This window comes from Cyclopterus lumpus, chromosome 22, assembly GCF_009769545.1.
Source record: "Cyclopterus lumpus isolate fCycLum1 chromosome 22, fCycLum1.pri, whole genome shotgun sequence".
Classification (NCBI taxonomy): Eukaryota; Metazoa; Chordata; class Actinopteri; order Perciformes; family Cyclopteridae; genus Cyclopterus; species Cyclopterus lumpus.
The window spans coordinates 1,721,685-1,744,128 of NC_046987.1; the positions used below are offsets into that span (position 1 = coordinate 1,721,685).

The window sequence follows — 22,444 nt, forward strand, 5'->3', positions numbered from 1 at the left end:
AGGATATTAGTATGTAGCTTGTTTTAGATTAAGACCATGTCAATTACATGTAATATTAGTTTCCAAACTATACACAAACTAAAAGCTAATATTCTTCAAGAATACACTTTGCAATGCAAAAAATAGTTTTTTAAGTTATAGTTAAGGCTTTGGTAAAGAGTAAGCTATTCCAACTACTGCTGAACAGATTGGAATGGTAAAGGGCTCTATAACACTACATGTCACACACTGATGGGAGGGGCTACCATGAAGGTGCCCATCAGGACTAACTAACATTCACACACTGATGGGAGGGGCTACCATGAAGGTGCCCATCAGGACTAACTAACATTCACACACTGATGGGAGGGGCTACCATGAGAGGTGACCATCAGGACTAACTAACATTCACACACTGATGGGAGGGGCTACCATGAGAGGTGACCATCAGGACTAACTAACATTCACACACTGATGGGAGGGGCTACCATGAAGGTGCCCATCAGGACTAACTAACATTCACACACTGATAGGAGGGGCTACCATGAAGGTGCCCATCAGGACTAACTAACATTCACACACTGATAGGAGGGGCTACCATGAAGGTGCCCATCAGGACTAACTAACATTCACACACTGATGGGAGGGGCTACCATGAAGGTGCCCATCAGGACTAACTAACATTCACACACTGATGGGAGGGGCTACCATGAAGGTGCCCATCAGGACTAACTAACATTCACACACTGATGGGAGGGGCTACCATGAAGGTGCCCATCAGGACTAACTAACATTCATTTCCATTCATACACTGCAATGTGGGGTTAAGTGTCTTGCCTAAGGACACATCGAACGAGTGGAGCCGGGGATCGAACCTGTGTGCCTGGGGTGTATGAATGGATGTGAATAGCTGAAAGTGGAACCATAGATAATGGTTTTGTTCATTCAAAAGGACGGTCTGACGACAAGGTAAAGCAGTGAAAATATTATGAATACACTATCTATTTCTTTAAGTGTCCAACATATGTTTGGCTGCTGCCCCCATCTCCAGCAGTACATTCCTTTGCCCCAGCACAGGGCTACTCCTGTCTGTTCCTTCAGACTGACCATCATATACTGTAGCTGATACACTCAGACACCCCAGCTATCCCTGTAAACCTGATGACCTGTGAGATGCTTGCAGTCGATGCTACCAAATGTTGTTGATCAAGTTCAAACTGCTGCTGAATCATTCAGGCTGAGTCCCAGTCTGTGTTCCAAGCTGGGCTATGAGGTCCCAGAACTATTATGGATTCACAAATATTGAATCAACTAATATCCTCATCTGATTGGGTAAATGTCCTAATTAATATTCCTCTTCCTAGTTTGACATTTGGTGTAATAGACGATTCTACGCCAGGATGGGATTAGTTTGAGAGAGCATAAAGACTGGTAGCAGGCTAAACTGATCATCCATCCATCCATCCATTATCACCCGCTTATCCGGCTGTAAACTGATCATTTACATTTGATATCATTTGTTAATCTGTAAGTAAACATAGATGTAAAAGTCACCTCCTGTATCTATTAAAGGCCGGGGCGCTAACATCCCATAGTTTCTTTGTCACCTTGAGATTTCCAGACAATGGGGAACATGTCTCAGAGCCAAGTTACACAACATGGCTCCCTCTAAAGGTCAGCTAGAAGTGTTTCTGTGTTTGAACTTTGGCTCTCTGTTCCCTCTCCTTCCAGTCTTAATGCTACACTCAGCCAGTAGTGTAGAAGATAATTAGAAATAGAACGTAAAAACAATCCTCCCTAGAACACCAGAGATTTTGTTTTATTGCCACATAAATAAATACTTTGTCTACATTTAATCCGTTCATGTTTAATTTCAATAACTAGTTCTTTTAACCTTACTGCTATAAGCAAGCTGTCCAGGTCTTTATTTATCTTTGTTTTATCATCCCTAAAATGTATTCAACTAAGAAACGTTTTAAAATGCAATCCAGCTTTTGAAGGATACACAAGGATCAACATTTTTAAGTGTTTCCATCATAAAATCCTCTGTAGTCCCTCACATCTGGAACTTCCTATCCCATAAGGCTGTGGATGATAAACTGAGATGCCTGATTGGTTGATTTATTGCTCAGACAGACATTCATGTCCTTCTCACTTCTCGATGACTGCCATCTTCCTTGTAGTACACACACACACACACACACACACACACACACTCAGAGCACAGCACAGTTTACCGTATGGCATTTCTTAGCCCCTTAAGCACTTTTGAATGGTTGCTGGTGGCTCACTGGGATGCAGAGACAATAAAGCAGTGACTGAGTGTGTTCTTCTATTTTAGTTGACAGCTGCCTCACCTTGACGGAGGTAATGGTGGCGTACCAGCAGAGCTGCAGCAGACACCAGGTCCAGCCCAGAGCTCACATCCTGCAGCAGCTCCAGGTACACAGCTTCACATATCACTTCTGGTCTTTGTACATGTCAGTCAAGCAGCACGAGGCAAGTCTTTTTGTTGGGTTTGTTTCTGTGGGTGGTGCCGTTTTCAGAGACTCTCACTGCTCATACTGCAGCGCACTAAGTTATTTGTGTCAAACTGTAGGGACGTCACAATACACTGTTGTTTTGGATACCAACACTCGTGAAATTCCACGATTCTCCAATTTCATACCACGGTAAAAAAAACAGATCAATAAACACTCTGAGCTATTGTCAGGAAAATAAACAGGTTCAAATTGCCTCTCTAATCTATTTTATATTGTTGTGAAAACATCTCCCATATTTTTATTCAGGTTTCTCGCCAAAAAATACATTTTACAAGACTACATTTGAACACAACATGATAATATTAGAACCAGGCGGCAACCTCCGATTCTGCAGAATGAAGCCAATGCAAAAGTGTCTTAAAAGCGGAATTATCTCTCCTGACCACCAGGGGGCGACTCCTCTGGTTGTATAGAAGTCTGTGCTTCATGTGTTAAAGCTGCATTCTCTCTACTGACAACCGGGGGGCGACTCCTCTGGTTGTATAGAAGTCTATGCTTCATGTGTTAAAGCTGCATTCTCTCTACTGACAACCGGGGGGCGACTCCTCTGGTTGTATAGAAGTCTATGCTTCATGTGTTAAAGCTGGTTTCTTTCTCCTGACCACCGGGGGGCGACTCCTCTGGTTGTATAGAAGTCTATGCTTCATGTGTTAAAGCTGCATTCTCTCTCCTGACCACCAGGGGGCGACTCCTCTGGTTGTATAGAAGTCTATATAAAATTATTCTACTTCTCTCTTGATTTATTCCCTCACTAAACATTGTAAACATGAGTTTATGGTCTCAATCTCTAGTTCCAAGTCTTCTTCAATACAGCATGATGTTCATTTAGTAAATGATGGTCATTTCGAGTCAACCAGACCATAAAGCAGGGGATGCTTTAGGGCGGGGCAGATTGACAGGTCATTGCCACTACCAGAGCTAGTATATTGTATACAGCGTCTCTACCTCACTCCTCTGCATTCTAAATATGATCACTTTCGTTCATTGGCTACAAAAAAACTAAATCATGGTGACGGCTTCAAAAGGCAGTCCACAAACCAATGGGTGATGTCACAATAGTAAATAGTAATGGACCTGTACTTGTATTGCGCTTTTCTAGTCTTCCAACCACTCAAAGCACTTTACATGACATCATTCACCTATTCACACACTGATGGGAGGAGCTACGGTTCCACCTGCACATCAGCAGTAACTAACATTCACACACATTCATTACATATCATTTAGCTGATGCTTTTATCCAAAGCGACTTACAATAAGTGCACAACCATTAACAACAAGAATCAAGAAAGTAACATTTCTTCAAGAAAGCCAAACTACAAAGTGCTATAAGTAATACCATAAGTGAGTGCTAATCTGTTTTTATTCAATGTATAGTGGGAAAAGATGTGTTTTAAGTTTCCGGCGGAAGATGTAGAGACTTTCTGCTGTCAGTGGGGAGCTTGTTCCACCACTGAGGAGCCAGGACAGCAAACAGTCGTGATTTTGTTGAGTGATTGTCTCGCAGTGATGGAGTCACAAGTCGATTGGTAGATGCTGATCCGAGTGAACGGGCTGAGGTGTACGGTTTTACCATGTCCTGGATGTGAGGTTTTACCATGTCCTGGATGTGAGGTTAGACCATGTCCTGGATGTAAGGTTAGACCATGTCCTGGGTGTGAGGTTTGACCATGTCCTGGATGTGAGGTTTGACCATGTCCTGGATTTAAGGTTAGACCATGTCCTGGATGTGAGGTTAGACCATGTCCTGGATGTGAGGTTAGACCATGTCCTGGATGTAAGGTTTGACCATGTCCTGGATGTGAGGTTAGACCATGTCCTGGATGTGAGGTTAGACCATGTCCTGGATGTGAGGTTTGACCATGTCCTGGATGTAAGGTTTGACCATGTCCTGGATGTGAGGTTAGACCATGTCCTGGATGTGAGGTTAGACCATGTCCTGGATGGAAGGTTTGACCATGTCCTGGATGTGAGGTTAGACCATGTCCTGAATGTAAGGTTAGACCATGTCCTGGATGTAAGGTTAGACCATGTCCTGGATGTAAGGTTTGACCATGTCCTGGATGTGAGGTTAGACAATGTCCTGGATGTAAGGATTGACCATGTCCTGGATGTAAGGTTTGACCATGTCCTGGATGTGAGGTTAGACCATGTCCTGGATGTGAGGTTAGACCATGTCCTGGATGTAAGGTTTGACCATGTCCTGGATGTAAGGTTTGACCATGTCCTGGATGTAAGGTTTGACCATGTCCTGGATGTGAGGTTAGACCATGTCCTGGATGTGAGGTTAGACCATGTCCTGGATGTAAGGTTTGACCATGTCCTGGATGTAAGGTTTGACCATGTCCTGGATGTGAGGTTAGACCATGTCCTGGATGTGAGGTTAGACCATGTCCTGGATGTAAGGTTTGACCATGTCCTGGATGTGAGGTTTGACCATGTCCTGGATGTGAGGTTTGACCATGTCCTGGATGTAAGGTTTGACCATGTCCTGGATGTGAGGTTAGACCATGTCCTGGATGTGAGGTTAGACCATGTCCTGGATGGAAGGTTTGACCATGTCCTGGATGTGAGGTTAGACCATGTCCTGGATGTAAGGTTAGACCATGTCCTGGATGTAAGGTTAGACCATGTCCTGGATGTAAGGTTTGACCATGTCCTGGATGTGAGGTTAGACCATGTCCTGGATGTAAGGTTTGACCATGTCCTGGATGTAAGGTTTGACCATGTCCTGGATGTGAGGTTAGACCATGTCCTGGATGTGAGGTTAGACCATGTCCTGGATGTAAGGTTTGACCATGTCCTGGATGTAAGGTTTGACCATGTCCTGGATGTGAGGTTAGACCATGTCCTGGATGTGAGGTTAGACCATGTCCTGGATGTAAGGTTTGACCATGTCCTGGATGTGAGGTTAGACCATGTCCTGGATGTGAGGTTAGACCATGTCCTGGATGTGAGGTTAGACCATGTCCTGGATGTGAGGTTTGACCATGTCCTGGATGTGAGGTTAGACCATGTCCTGGATGTGAGGTTAGACCATGTCCTGGATGTGAGGTTAGACCATGTCCTGGATGTGAGGTTAGACCATGTCCTGGATGTAAGGTTTGACCATGTCCTGGATGTGAGGTTAGACCATGTCCTGGATGTGAGGTTTGACCATGTCCTGGATGTGAGGTTAGACCATGTCCTGGATGTGAGGTTAGACCATGTCCTCGATGTAAGGTTAGACCATGTCCTGGATGTGACCATGTCCTGGATGTGAGGTTAGACCATGTCCTGGATGTAAGGTTTGACCATGACGGAACCCGATCTGTTCGCAGCACGGTACGCAAGGACCAATGTTTTGAACCGAATGCTGCAGCCACCGGTAACCAGTGAAGGGAGCGGAGGAGCAGAGCAGTGTGGGTGAATTTAGGGAGGTTGAAGACCAGTCTAGCTGCTACATTCTGGATGAGCTGCAGAGGTTGGATGGCCTTAGCAGGTAGACCTGCCAGGAGGGAGTTACAGTAGTCTAGGTGTGAAATGACCAGAGCCTGGACCAGAACCTGTGCTGCCTTCTGCGTAAGAAGAGGTTGTATTCTCCTGATGTTGTACAGCATGTACCTACAGGAGCGTGTTGTTGCGGTAATGTTGGCAGTCAAGGAGTTGACTGTCGAGTGTCACACCGAGGTTCCTGGCAGTCGGGGTCGGGGCTAACACTGAGTTGTTAAAAGTGAAAGTCAGGTCGTGTCTTGGTAGTTCAGTCTTGTCCGGGTTAATTTTCAGGTGGTGTGCAGACATCCACTGAGAGATGTCAGTCAGACCGGCAGAGATTCGTGCTGCTACCTGTGTTTCAGATTGGGGAAACGAGAGGATCAGTTGGGTGTCGTCAGCATAGCTGTGGTAGGTGAAGCCATGCGAGCGAATGACAGAGCCGAGAGAGTTGGTGTACAGAGAGAAGAGAAGAGGACCCAGGACTGAGCCCAGAGGGACCAACTAACTAACATTCACACACATGCTTACACCGTAGGCACAGTTATGTGAGACACTTTGGGGTTAAGTGCCTTGCCCAAGGACACATCGTCATGGGCTAGCAGAGCTGGGGATCAAACCACCGATCCTCTGATTGAAGGACGACCCTGCTCACCACAGAGCCAGTTGCCCACGATGATTACATCCACTCCGTATATACATTATATGATTAGAACTTATCTCATACATCGTAATAATTTTTTTCTGAAACACATATTGTATATTATATTGTAACAAAAGTCAATGCAACCTCTGTTAACCGTTAGCTGCTAGCTCCACAGGTCTGTGCTGCACACCGTCTGCTCAGAGCTAACGTTGACCCCCCCCCCCCCCCCCCCCCCCGCCCACACACACACACACACACACACACACTCACACTAAGAGCCAGGACAGACCAGAAGACATTAAAAAAAACAGACCTTCTTTACCCTGGGAGGGTGGATGGTGCACTGCTGTTGCCAAATATCTGTGTGTGTGTGTGTGCGTGTGTGTGTGTGTGTGTGTGTGTGTGTGTGTGTGTGTCAGCTGCCTCCCTCCATCACACCTGTAATGCTCTCCTTTGGATACAGCTCCATCTAATAGGTCCTGAGTAGCACATCTTGTTTCTGGCTGCGTGTTCTAACCGTGGCTTCACCAGACGGTGCATGTTTAGTCCGACATGAAAGTTCATTCCTCATAATTTATTCAAAATCAAATTACGCTTAGTTTGAACCGCTTACATCTTATAGTCATAAACCCTCTGACATGGAGAATCAGATTAACGGGTCACAAGCATAAAGATTGGAAAGATTAGATCAGTATGAACCATTTTATCTGCATAATGTTGCTAATAATCCCTGTAAATGGAAACAATTAGGTACACGGCATCAAAGGTGAGCCCTGAAGTGGGTCCGCCCGTGTTTCTTGCTTGGACCCATTTCCGATGATGTTGCTGCTTTTAAAAGTCTCAGTTATTGACTTTGCAAGTACTGCTCTCCCCTCCCTCGTTACCACCACTGAGGTGCCTTTGAGCAAGGCCCTTGGCCCGCTCCAGAGGTGCTGCTCAGTGGCCAGCAGATCAGACCCTAGTTGTCCTGGTGTTTGATTTGGTTGTTCCTGGTAGAACCAATGGCTGGATCTGCAATAATACGACCATAGTAGTAATAAACCATATAGTCTTCCTTTAAAGCTACTACCAGAAAACACATTTAGAGTTGATTTTGGCGGTCTCTGTGTTCCCAAGCACCAGAATGCCTTTAGAAAACAATCTTTCTGCAGCAGGGTCTAACTGTCTGATCCACGCAATCCTGGTTCTGGTTCTCCTGAGCCCCCCTTCCCTCCAGCGGGCCCAGTAATAAAGCCTGGGCCTCCAATAGCGTGTCGATGTTAGCCACCAGCGGAGAAGCCGGAGCTCTGACTGCAGGCTGAAGGTGGCTGCAAAGCCGGATTGTGGTGACCATGAATAGGTTCCTTGTAACTTTAAGTTATGATTTGTATAAAAGCCCTATTCTCGTTTGATTCCACTGAACATGGTGTTTGCCATAAACCCGAACATGTCGCCAGTTAAAAAAGCAGATCCTCATGCTAGAGGTCTAAACCCCAGCGGAGATGGAACCTGCTAATTGAAATATTGCCTCAGAAGAAGTGTGTGTATCTTCTATGCAACATCAGCAACTCTGCTCGTGAAGTAAGTGTACCATGCAGTGATATTACAGCACTGCAGAGAGGATCGATACTAACACCATAACTTGGTGAGAGTGGAGCTGTGCGTTGTCAGACTATGGCCTGACAACGCACAGCTCCACTTGCACCACTTGCTCCCACTGCCGACTCAAGCTTTTATTCAAGCACAGCGCACAGACAGGCGGAAACAGTGAGCATGCCCTACGTATGCACACTGTAACACAGTGAGTATACACACTTACTAAAATCCCTTGGATAATTCAAATCATTTGCTTCCATCAGCCTCAATCAGGCTTATTGCTGCAGAGCGCTTACAGCGTCTCCACTCCGAACAAGAGGCTAAGAGCAGGTTAACTGCAGCAGGGCTCAAGTCAGTTTGCCAATGCAAATAATTCACAGCTGTAAACAACACGTGCAGGATAGTGCACAACACTTACGTTAATATTGATGCAGAGGCGATAGCTGATTGGCAAAAAATGTATTGTAGCAGTGATGATGATTTATTGTCTTTCTCTCTGAGTCACATATATATTTCTTTTTTTATATACTATATGTTTTATGGACTATGGAAATTATAATCATGCTTACAAAGAAAAAAAAAGTAATTGAGTGACCAGCAATTGTGAACTATTGTGACACTTGACCTTCAGTTATTATAAAATGCTTCATAATGTGTTGTGATTATTGTGCTATAAGGAGATTATAGTACATCATAGACACAGGGTTGTAGAAAGTGTGACTAAAAAAGCCCACTGATTGTCTTTATTGCTTATTTCTCCTTGAAATATAATAAACGAAATGAAAAGAAAAGACAATATATATATATATATCTGCAGACGTGTTGCTCTCATTGTGTTTAATTATACATACACTAAGTGGTAATCCCATATTGGTGTATAGACCCATTTGCGTCTTCAGAAATATGCACATGCATGTTGGCAATAGAAGTGTGGTTTTGCCCCAGCCATCCAGAAGAGTTAGCTTTAAACACTGAATTAAACTGTGACCAGCATCAAAAGGTCTGCTTGTTGCATGTTCAGCTGGCAGAATGTATACGCCAACAGCAAACTCAAGTTTGACATATTTCTAACAGGATCACGACCGTTTCAGAGCAACATGCGAGTGATCATGTTAACTGGTGACTTCCAGACCAATGCCTCCGTGGTTACTCGTAGTAACTTGCGTTAATGGTTGGCTGAGATAATAAACACAGATGAGTCTGTATTTAAAATTGATTGAAGGCTTTTAAGAGGACACCTTCATGTGTTCAACAGCTGCCGCCACTACGAGCGACCCCGAGTGTCACCGACACGGACACTCGATGACAGCAAGCTATTAAACGTGTGGACCACCAGTGGACTGATCCGAAAGGCTCAACTCAATCAAGGCAAAGCGCTGCCTGTCATGGTGCTCGACGCTCTGTTCATGACCACAGATAACCGTTCATCGTTGGAAGCTTCTAGTGACTCGTAATGTCTCGCTGGAGTAACATAACACACTCGGTTTCTCCACCAGATACATGAATATATCTGGCCACAAAATACTGGACGACTTGCTCATGTGTTCTACTCGCACATCGATCTGGAAAGTTTATTTGTTCAGATTGCATTCTTGATTTTGGATGTCCTTAAGTAGCTTGACAAGCTATTACACTCCACTGTACATCTGTTACCAAACTGCGTGCACACACATATGTCATCATTGTTTAAAAACTGTAAAAGGGTCTAATAATGTACTAGAATTCATCAGAATTACACGACACACCCCCAAGTACAAGCATATTCCTCACACACAAATTATCTCCCTCTCCAACAAAATAAACTAACTTATTCTCTCTTAGCTACACTCGAAACACACAGTTTGCCATTTATAATTCATTTTATGTACATACTTATTTTAACTTAGACCAACCATGTTAAAGCATGCTGCTGTCTATCCCCCCCCCCCCAACCTTTGCATAATTTGACTTGAGATCAAGGGGAATTATTTGTGGAAAATTAGAGACTTAGCAGTGCTTACATTAAGCATACAGCCGCCGTATTATCTCCGAGGTGCTAATGGACCCAGATGCATTGGAAACTGTTGTAGGTGGTCTTCCTGAAAGAGTAAAATATGTATGGTTAAGTATTAGCTAAGAGGAGCAATATTTAGACCAAAAGAGCTGCATGCAAATTAATCTATAATAAGACGATGCAAAACGAAAAGAGGAACGCCTAAAGAGCAAATTTATTAAATGAGGTCTTTTCAGGCAAGGGGCGATTCCCCCGAGGACCAGCGATGAAGACTATTTAAAGCTTTTTTTTATTGCACCCTTGGGCCCCTTTGCACTGCTTTGAAATATTGAAAGTGGATAAAACAGGATTGCTGTCGGTGACATCTTCATAGGAGTGGTAAACAATAATAGGTTGGAGCCAGCGGGGTCTAAGGCCGCCATGCTTTAACTCTCTGATGTCCCTGTGCGTCTGTGTGTTTCTGTTTGCTTCGCTCTGCGATTACAAAGGTAATGAGATGATCAAGCCGTGGATGGATTACTGAATGGGCCTACCGCACAGGCACAGGGGCCCAAAGTGTTAGGGGCCTCCCTTTCCTTCCCCTATAAAATGTAACTCAAAGAGACGTGCACCAATCAGGAAGTGACTCAAAATGACCACAAAACAACTACACAGAGACACAAAGAGACTAACACACGAGATACAAAAACAATGCTGCACATCTCATCCCCTGCTTACAACACTCGCTCTGCTAACCGTATTTTGTTGGATGTCCCTAAAAATGTATCTGCACTTGGTTTGTCTTCATTTAATGTTGCTGCAGCTACAACCTGGAATGAACTCCAGAAATATTTGCAACTACGTCTCCAAGTCGGCCTTTAAAGCCAATATCACGGACTTGCTGAAAGAAGAATGCAGCTGTTTCTCAGGCTGTTAGCATGTTGCTTTCTCCACTCCTTAACCCTGTTATTTATTTATTTATTTATTTATCCTCTCCTTTCCCTCAAGAGGTTTTCGCCTCTTGTCAGGCCACAGTTGAAAATAAGAATTTGTTCTTAATCTGTTTCGCCTGGCTAAATAAAGGTTAAATAAAAAACAACTGGAAAAAGACCCAAACCAACTACAAAGAGATACAAAACAACTGAAAAAAGACAAACAACTACAAAGTGATGCAAAACAACTGAAAAAAGACATAAAACAACTCCAAAGAGATACAAAAAAGACATAAAACAACTCCAAAGAGATACAAAACAACTGAAAAAAGACAAACAACTACAAAGTGATGCAAAACAACAGAAAAAAGACATAAAACAACTCCAAAGAGATACAAAAAAGACATAAAACAACTCCAAAGAGATACAAAACAACTGAAAAAAGACAAACAACTACAAAGTGATGCAAAACAACAGAACAAAAAACATAAAACTACAAAGTGATGCAAAACAACTGCAAAGAGATACTAAACAACTGCAAAGAGATTTCAACAATGCAGGTTGTTTCTGTGTGATTTACGTAGTTCTGGAGATATCGGCCGTAGAGATGTCTCCCTTCTCTTGAATCTAATGGAACTGTATGGCACTCAGCTTGTACTCAAAGCGCCAACAGTGATGTCATGACCCGGGTACTCAAGATAATCCAGACCTTGTGAGCAGTTTCATGAAGGAACTATTTTCTTTCAACCACTCACACATGTGAATGCCTCTCGACCTCCAGGGTGTACCAGAGTCAGCTCTGTCCCTGAAAAGAACAAGTGGACTCAGGTTGAATTCATCAAGTAGACAAAGCAAACCAAATGTCCTCTAACGGAGAACAATACATTTTAAATCTCTCTGTCTGTCTGTGTCTGCATGGCCCTCTATCATGGGATATCAAACCATTAGTTCTGTGACAGAAGTATCTCTGTTTATCGTACTTAAATTACTGTATGTTAACCTCTCATATCACAGTTTACTCCCAAATCCATAGAATGAAATGATTTCCCCAGAATGTAGATCACATACATCAGTTAGTGTGAAGTTAAGTCTATTCTTCCCCCTCGTGCTATTGATGGATTTATTAAGTTTACTGTGCTGAAAAATGTTGTTTCTAGGTTTGAGGTGAAGTATTTTCCAAACACAAAAGGATTGTAAATCAAGCAGGCTCCGACGAGGAGTTTGAGTTTGTTCCATGATGTTTGGAGAATAAGCTCGGAATTAGTTGCATGTTGGCAAATCTTCTAATGAATGGCTTAGCGGTTGTTTCCCTTGCAGATTATTCAGTTGAGTGGACTGAAGAGAAATCAATTACTGCAACTTAACTTTCATTATTTATCCCACAGCTGAGGAGGAAAACGGCCTTACACGACAACGTGCCTCTATTAAATTCATAGGGTCAGATTCAATTCCCAGAAATGTTATTTCCCTAGGATAAATCCCTCGAGGATGGGGGGCGGGGGCCAGGGGGCAGTAGGGGGTAGATCCCTCCAGAAATGAAAAGACAAGAGAAAATCGTTTTTTACAGACCACCGCTGCTTTCTCAGCTCTTTTGATTAGCATTAATGTTGCACTGCGGAAGTCTGCCGGCACAACTGTCACAGCTCCTTCCAAACACACACACACACACACACACACACACACACACAGACACAGACACACGCACACACACACACAGACATACCCGCACACACACACACACACAGACACAGACACACGCACACACACAGACATACACGCACACACACACACATACGCACAAACACACACACACAGACATACACACACATATGCACACGCACACACATACAGACATACACACACACACACACACAGAGACATACACGCACACACACACGCACACACACAAACACACGGAGAGAGATAAAGCTATATCTCCCCCTGCCTGCGTTATTCTAAAGGGAAATTTTTTTCTTTTAAATTAAATGCATGCTGATTGCCCCCCCCTCCCCCCCCCCCCCCCCCAGTGGAATAGTGTGCAGCGAAGTAAATGTCACTAAGTAAGTGCCACACTTTTTCTTTCCTCGGTGGCTGTTACCAGGTTTGTGCATGCAAAATAAAAGCGCGGAGGAGGAGGAGGAGGAGAAGAAGGAGGAGGTGGAAGTGGAGGAGTGTTCCTGCACGCATCTGAGTGCGAGTGCTTCTCAGGGAACAGCAGGGGGACCGGACATATGTCGCTCCTCTCATTACAGGCCGAGAGCAGAGATAACGGGGCGGTTAGTGGCGCATTGGAAACGGCGTACAGCGGCGGTCGTGGCGATCACACGGGGGGAAGAGAAGAGAGGAGCGGGGTCGGGATGAGCATCACCACGGGACCCGCCGCTAACGCACTCCAGTCTGTCATTCAGACGGCCTCCGCACACACACACACACACACACACACACACACACACACACACACACACACACACACACACACACACGCACACACGCACACAGTGGCAGCCACAACATGCTTTATTTAAAAGGCTCTGACTCCATTGTACTCTTACACAGCTCTGCTTTAATGCCGTCTGGGAAACAGCATGCAGAAGTGAAAAGGGGATAAAAGCTCGTCTACGTGTAAAAGAGTCTATTTTACATTCGCTGCTGCTAATTGAATCCTGAGCAGTTGCAGTTAAACTGAATGGCATATGTGATGTGCACTATTGGTGGTGCACTATTAGGCTGAATTGAATTTGCATGGTCGGCTGGTTGCACAAGTAATATGAGTGCTTTTGTAAGTAGGGATAATATTACAGGCCCAGGACTCACTGAGGGTTCACACAGAGGAGATGCTCCGTCACCCAAACAGCCACGTGCTCACATGAGGAGTGTTTACGCGCATGTGTACACAATACGTCAGTCATGTGATCTTTGCTCACATTAGAATTACCTGTAATTGCTGTAGATTGCCCCTCTTTACTTGCCCCCAAACGACCGCATTTATCGAGTCCATTGGGATTTAAAGGGCCAGTTCACCCACATCACAGAAAGCATTGTGTTGTTTCAACCACTGGGACCCACTGGGACTTGGTGTCCCCCCCCTCTCTTTATGTGGAAAACTAGAATGTAATAAGAGTGTTACAGAGGCCATATCACTGTCAATTGTGTATGTAAGTTTTATGAAAACGAATATAGGAACAGGGGAGAAAATGAAACACCCCAGCTGTCCAAGTTTACTTGTAGAAATGTAAATAAACTCAACAGATGGCCACAATATCAGGTCTAGATTTCTTTTGATATGATAATGATGTACCTTATGAATCTCTAATACAATACCCCCCAATGTTGACTGCGTGGCTTCAGTATTTTTGTGGCATTTCTTAGAGATAAGACAACATGTAGAATACCACCAGACGTTTCCTTTAAATGCAAAGAATAACTTAAGGACACGGAATGTCTGAGGAAGCTTGTTGAACACTATGTCCCAAAAGAGTAGTACTTCAGGGTGAAAATACTACATATGCATGTGCATGTGTCCACTGTGGCAGAGAAGGAAAAGGCGTGGTGCAAAAGAAGGCTTTTTATGTTCTCTGTTAATAAAGGCCTGCTGTGAAAAGAGCACTTGAGTAGAAGATCCTTCATCACCAACTGGATGTGTCATCTTAGGACCACTCCCCCTGTCCTGTCCTACAGGGAACGATAGGACAGCAAACTCTCCAGCCCAAACCCCAAACCCTGTTTCATACTCGACTGAACCAAGTGTGAAACAATGATGTACGTGTGAAATGAAGCGTGAGACTGATGTTTTTACACACAAAACAAAATGGCACGTGTCTATATGTATATCTACCCATGAAATGCTGCTCCACATGTCGTGTTTTACTTTTTTAAAAGGCTTGATGTTCAGTCTACTTTTGTACTTGTATGCCCCACAAAGCACAGAAGACTATAGGGTCTGCACAATTAATAGAAATGTAATCAAAATCCCAGTTGCCTGCTGCCATTTTCTAAATCTCAGGAGGAGCAATCTTTGACAATCTTTGACGAGTGTGTCAACATACCATTTTATATTAAAAACAGTCAGACATCATGTTATATGCAGTTTGGTGCAGATGTGTTTGAATGGATATGAGAATTATGAAGTAGAAATGATCATGCCCTCTCCAGTCATTATGTCTGCATGCACATGACTAGCAGGCCCACACATGCGTCTGATATATACTTCATGTATTGTGACACCTTTTTGCTCATCTCTTTCTTAAGACTCATTCTTTATTGTGTTGCTGTGCAATAACTTGGATTTCTGTTTTCAGTGTGATTCTAATTAATTTGATCTAAAAGACCAAAATAAAAATGAATCGCATCAAATCAAATGTTAGTGCCGATAAACAGAGGATCCCTGAACACAGACGCCCCTCCTCCAGAACACGGCAGAATATCAGAATATATATCCTACATTTAGGAAATGTTACAAAGATAACTGTGGTGAGAGCTTGTTATTTTATTGACTCCTTATTTTTAGGGATGATCTTTAAAAAAAAAAAAAAAACACTCTCAGAAATAATTCCCACAAGCAACCTGTGCCCAATCCTAAATTTAAATACTTCCTATGCTCCGTGGTTTTCTCTCTCCTCCCTCCAGTATTAGTGCTGATAGAATCACACGGAGAGAAACTGCGTCAAGGGTTAGATGTGCAACACACGGATCAGACGTTCACACACACCCACACACACACACACACACACACACACACACACACACACACACACATCCTTCCAACCAAGCACTTGCTCAGCTTTGAATGTATACATTATTTTTAACATTAGCCATTTAAGAGGACAGTATATTTTACACAAAGTGGCATTAATTAAGTCGCTAAAGGCAGGCGATCATGTATTTCAAAAGCAGTGTGGACAACAAAGGCGGTGGCGCTGGAAAATACTGAAAGTCAATTAGAATTTTATGTACGTTTTTAGATCTTTTTTTTTTTAATGATAAATGAAGTTACTAATTTCGTCTGTGCTCTTTCTAGACACTGCAGCTTTAATTGCTAATTGTTAACAGCGAATGAATACATTTGCATATTAATTAGCTCCCAATTTACATTTTTAATTTGCCGCCTTCAAAGGGTGTGAGATAAAAGGTCGTGTTATTTTAAATAATTTATCCTTTATTGCGGAAAAGATGCTGAAAGGAAAATGTGTGTGTGTGTGTGTGGGGGGGGGGGGGGATTTAACCCTTAAGAGCTCTGAAAATGCATTTTAAAAATACATACAGGATATATTTATTTATAGATATATATTGTGTCAGTTAATTAAATGGGCAGAGGATAAAAATGGTGCACTCAAACAGTTTTTAATACAAAGGCACCTGGAGAGGCAGAGCAGCTCTGGATGGATGAGTGAAGAATCCAGTGAATGCACCAGAGAAGCCTTCTGTGGAAGTCAAGTTTGGAAACCAGCCCCCCCCCCCTCATCCCCCTGTCTGTCTTCTTCGGCTTTGTGTGTGTGCGTGTGTGTGTGTGTCAGGAAGGGAACGCTTTTCTTTTTATCACTCCATTTTGTCCTCTCTCCCTCCTGACACATCAATTGATTTGGCAGCCGGCGCCTTCGGTTTCCGTCTTCCACCGCGAGGCAGCGGCGAGCGGAGAGGGAACGAACAAGTTCACCAATTCATTAAGATGAAAAACAGCCGCCACTGTATTTCTTGTGAGGAGGAAGTGCTGTGTGTGTGTGTGTTTCTCTCTCTTTCTCCGTGCGTGCGCGTGGTTGTGTGGCGCGTGTGTGTGTGTGTGTGTGTGTGTGTGAGTGAGATACGTGAAGCCAGCCAGTTGCTTGTAACGTTAAGTCCTTGCCGAGCGTCGTTCCTTGGCCCGGTGCCACACACACACAAACCCGGTTTCACAAGTCGACGCCAGCCGGACGCCAGCACACGCTGACAGTTTTTTTTTTTGCTGCCGGAAAACAGACCACACAGAAAAATAAATGAATAAATAGGTGACTGCAACGTATACAAAGTCAGTGAAAGAGATGAGGCTGGACTCCCAAAGCAGGCTTTTGGAAATGTGGAAACTTTTCGTGTCCTCGTGCTCAACAGCCAACCGGCTCGAGGTGGTTGTGAAAGGCTCCGCCCCCTGGTTTACAGCACGCGAGACGGGATATGGCTGCCCAGCAACACGCACCATTGACCACTTTGTAAAGTGATGCTGAGAGCTTTAAAGCACCACACTTAGGCCCAATAAAGCAGCTATTACATTGTAATATCTCATGGCATATGTGTGAGGAATCGAAAGGGGAGCTCCATATGAAGTTGCATATTGGGGGAGAAGCAGAGCCAGAACACCTCCCATAGTGTTGAACAGCTTTAATCAGGATAACTGATACAGGCATCTGCATGAATCTCTGTGTGTGTGTGTGTGTGTGTGTGTGTGTGTGTGTGTGTGTGTGTGTGTGTGTGTGTGTGTGTGTGCTCCCAGTACAATAGCTCTGATGTAAAACGATGGCCCAGGTTAGTGGGTCTGTTGTAATCCTGGCCCCGGTCTGGAGGGGTGGAGGGAACCTGAAGACAGCGACAGTGAGGGAGCGGGGCTCCACCAATCAGCTCTGAGAGCCAGCGTGGAATAGAATATTTGCCCGTAAGTGTGAGGATGAGGATAACATTCCTCATGCATTGGCAGAGTGCAGAAAATATATCACAACCAAAACAGCAGAGCTCCAAGTACATTTTTTTAATTACTCAATACGGACATGAAGAAACAAGGGACCATATGTTTATTAATTGCAACTTTCTTTTCATCATAATTGTTGTATTTTGTTTCTTATATGACACATTTTTTAAAAGGGTGAAATATTAATGAAAGAAAAAAGAAGAGGGCCAATGCATCGGCCAATCCGTTCTCTGAAAGCTGTCGCTCTCCTTTCTATTCTTCAGATGAGAGATGATATCCGTGGTGTTTGATAACTGTCCAGAGTACTGTGCTGCGTTTTGTAGTTTAATACATCTTCAATTTAATGGATGTATTACACAAAAAATCCTGCATTAAACAGTTTAAATTTAAAATATATGAGAAAGACGTCAAACAGATCCATGGATTATTGTAATTAGTCAAATTAATAAAATTGTCACCAATGAGGCAAAATTCCATCTGCCCTCCTTCCTATCTGAGCTCCCGGTGACAGAAAAGCTGCTCTATTTATATAAAAGCACTGCATGTGAAATTACACGCACACACACACACACACACATACACACACACATATTCCCGCTCTGTATAATTGTGTTTATGCGCATGTAGACACATTTAAGCATGAGTCTCTGTGTGTGTGTGTGCGTGTGTGTGCATGTGTGTGTGTGTGTGTGCGTGTGTGAGTGTGTGTGTGTGTGTGTGCGTGTGTGTGTGTGTGTCTCAGTTAAGATGATTACGGGGGGAAATTCAACCACCTCTACCAATTACACACCAGCCTCTTGTATACATAAACAGTGCAATTTATGTCCCATTGATCTGTCTAATTCTTTCAACAGGAGCACATTATGGCCGCCGTCTTTTTGTCTCCCGCCTCGCTCTCCTCTCGGCAGCAGGAGAGCGAGCGAGGAAAGCCTTCCAAGTCCTTTTGTGCTCCCGGTGTCCCTTTGAACAATGAATCATATTTAGCGAGGAGAGAGGAAACAAGGCGCTGCTCGCCAATAAGAAGGCGGCTGCTCAGGGAGCCAGCCGAGATAAGTGGAGGTGGGGAAGGCCGAGGGGCCGGGGCCGATGTCTGATGACACCAAGAGGACCGGGCTCCGAGGGTTTGGGGGCCCTGAGCCAAACGGGGCTCCCCACACCCGGTTTACTGTTTGTTGATGAAGAGACTGACTCATTTAGCATTATGAAGTGACACTGAAAGCTAAAAGCAACAAACAAACAATTTAAGCCCCTGAAAACTTGCTCTCAAACATTAAATTAATGTTTAAATATTCATGTCTAAATACGCGATAATCAGAAAAACAATGTTTGTCATAATCTATTAAGAGTTGAACTACACAGACTCATCTTCGTGCTGACTGGAGGTCCAGTTTCATCAGGTTGGATTGCAAGCGGCCTTTTGATTTAAATTATGCTAAATCCACCTTTTTGTAAAGATGTATGACAACATCTTTATATATGATTTTTTCCGGCCTTTTTAACCCTTTGGATCACGTCCATCTGCTTCACTTCCTCTTGACACTTTATATATTAACCCTACAAAACAACGTCTTCAAAATGTGCATTGTAATGTATACATGTGTAAAACAACAATCAACTTCAGATTAAAGCATTCAAATGAATCAAATAAAGTCAATAACACCTAAACAATATGTGAAGTATGATTTCTATCCTGTGAAAAAATACACATGCACAGAAGAACCCACAGAGACGTCACCTTTTTAATTTGCTCACTTTTGGGGCCCCCTGGTGGTTTCGGGCGGCCTCTAATTAATGCTTACATCAAGAGATATTTTAAATGAATATGAAGTGGTTGTTTTTTCACGTATGACAGTTGTCATTAAACATCCAACTAGCTCCCTTACGTTGGTTCTGATGGGACGGTTCTTTAGAGCCGCTCCATCAGGCAACATGTGCAGACTGGGGACGCTTTCAGGGCAGCAGCTCACCCTCAGCCTGCCCTGATCCATGATCAGGTGGGTTTATGAAACATTACGGCCTTTACATATCCACATAAATAACCTTTTGGTCGCTAAACCTCCACCAGGTCAGAGGTGAAAAATGCTGATATTGTTTGTTAAAGAAATCAGCTTCTTGTATCAGCTCAACCCTTCTCACATTGGTCACATGTCACAGAATATCATTTGACCATAACAGGCTTAAAACAAATTAAAAAAATTAAAAAAATCCATCTTCCCTTTCCTTGTTTTGCTTGTCAGTCGAAAAAAAAAATAATCTGTGTTTTTCCACCATGCGCACAAATCTGCCACCTCCGGTGATTGATGCAGTCAAATTAGATGTATGTGGAACACTGGCTCTGGCAAATGAACACATCAACTGATGACCAGCTGTTTCTAATTATTATACACTGGTTAATTAGGACGCCGTGTCACCATCAACGGCGGCGGTAAACTGTGTGAAATTCATAATTCATGCTCTGGCGTCCAATAAGCCTCCCTGATCAAACCGGTACAGCGTGGCATGGATGGAGAGGCCGTGCGGAAAGAGGCTGGGGAGGGTGGATGGTGCACTGCTGTTGCCAAATATCTGTGTGTGTGTGTGTGTGTGTGTGTGTGTGTGTGTGTGTGTGTGTTCGCGCCTTTCCCTCACACCTCCTGCTTCTACCCCTCTCTGTCTCTCTCTCAGCAGGGTGTGTGTGTAGGTGGCGGTGTGAAATGTCTGGATCTCCAAGGTAAGCCGAACGCCTCACTCCGGCAATATTAAACATGATTGAGGACTTTATGTGACATCCATGATACACCGATTGATTTTGTAATCTTTTACATATTCGATCAACGTGGAATTGTAGAGAATAAGTAGAAAATAAATGAAGACAATTTGTGCACAAATTATAATGTTCAGATTGACAGTCAAAAACATAGTTTCACATATAAATGTATATTTTGGATAGATTCACACACAATGTTTTGGATTTAGCCGAATGTGAAATGAGTGACCTGTATTGTTATTTACTTATGTGCAGAACTTCCAATGGAAATAAATCCCCATTGGAAGATACTGGGTTGTTTTAATAAAATGTCACTATCAGCGGACAATTCTCCTTGTTTCTTTTTATTGATATGGTCGTGATTATATGATAATATATATGCAACAACACAGAATATGGCCTATCATTGGTAAGAAAATCCTTTGAAATATAAAATGTTCTAACCACAATTGCAGACCGAATGCTTATTCTGGCCTTAATCCAATGTTAATCTCACTGAAACCTGAATCGGTGCCTAATCTAGAGCTGAATTATGCATAACCAATATTCAGACCTGAAACCTTGAACCCAGACCCAGTTGGACCTCAGCCTTTACATGCGACCAAATCAAATTCCAGTTCAAATTGTAACCCTAAATCTAAATCCTAATCCCAAACTAAATTTGAATGTGGACCTTAACCCACATCCTAAACTATAGGTTTACATTAAACTCAACCTAATCTTAGTTCAAATCTGTAACCTAAACCAAATCAGTATCTAGTCCTTAAATGAAACTAAACCTAATCCCAGATAGTAATCCTAAACCCCACCTGGGATCCAGAGCAGTGTCCTCTGGAGGTGCACGTAGAAGTGCAGCAGCACATCTGCACACAGCTGCAGGGGAAGTTGTGATGTCGTCACGCACTGATGACATCTGACTGCGGGTGTCGCTGCCTTATTATCTTCCCGACGCAGGGCGGATTAGAAAAATGGGATTTCAGATGGCTCTCCCTTCCACCACACGCCCTCTGCCATCGCTCAGCTAAGTGATTATTGTTAAAAAAAAATCATTTTGGAAATAATTATGATAGTAATTATCATTTCCCCCTTCTTGGCCGGGGAGATAAGAATTAACCCAGGAGAGAGAGAGAGAGAGAGAGAGAGAGACACGGGGAAGGAGAGAGAGGGGCAGGAGAAGAGAGAGAGAAGGGGTGAGAAGGAGAAGGAGGGAGAGGGGAAGAAGGAGAGAGAGGGAGAAGTGGAGAAGGAGAAAGAGGGAGAAGGGGAGAAGGAGAAAGAGGAACAGGGGAGAAGGAGGGAGAGGGGAAGAAGGAGAGAGAGGGAGAAGTGGAGAAGGAGAGAGAGGGAGAAGGGGAGAAGTAGAGAGAGGGACAGGGGAGAAGGAGGGAGAGAGGGAGAAAAAGGGAGAAGGAGGGAGAAAAAGGGAGGAGAGAGGGGGGGAGGGGGAGAAGGAGGGAGAGAGGGAGGAGAGAGAGAGGGAGAAGGAGGGAGAAGGAGGGAGAGAGGGAGAAAAAGGGAGAAGGAGAGAGAGGGCCAGGGGGAGAAGGAGGGAGAGAGGGAGGAGAGAGAGAGGGAGAAGGAGGGAGAAGGAGGGAGAGAGGGAGAAAAAGGGAGAAGGAGAGAGAGGGCCAGGGGGAGAAGGAGGGAGAGAGGGAGAAGGAGAGAGAGAGGGAGAAGGAGAGAGAGGGACAGGGGAGAAGGAGGGAGAGAGAGAGAAAAGGGGAGAAGGAGAGACAGGGGGAGGGGGAGAAGGAGGGAGAGAGGGAGAAGGAGGGAGAAAAAGGGAGAGGGAGAAGGAGGGCGAGAGGGAGAAAGAGGGAGAGAGGGAGAAAAAGGGAGAAGGAGAGAGAGGGCCAGGGGGAGAAGGAGGGAGAGAGGGAGAAGGAGAGAGAGAGGGAGAAGGAGAGAGAGGGACAGGGGAGAAGGAG

The 22,444-nt window shown here is 44.0% G+C and overlaps 1 protein-coding gene across 1 annotated transcript in view; it reads left to right on the forward strand.

Annotated features, from left to right (window-relative positions):
* Window positions 1–22,444, forward strand: part of si:dkey-288a3.2 (protein phosphatase 1 regulatory subunit 37) — a 66,012-nt gene that overhangs the window by 419 nt on the left and 43,149 nt on the right. Inside the window, exons 2-3 of the mRNA XM_034563438.1 lie at window positions 2,321–2,421; window positions 20,435–20,480. Of these exons, the coding sequence (XP_034419329.1) occupies window positions 2,321–2,421; window positions 20,435–20,480 (147 nt within the window). The remainder of the gene's footprint in view (window positions 1–2,320; window positions 2,422–20,434; window positions 20,481–22,444) is intronic.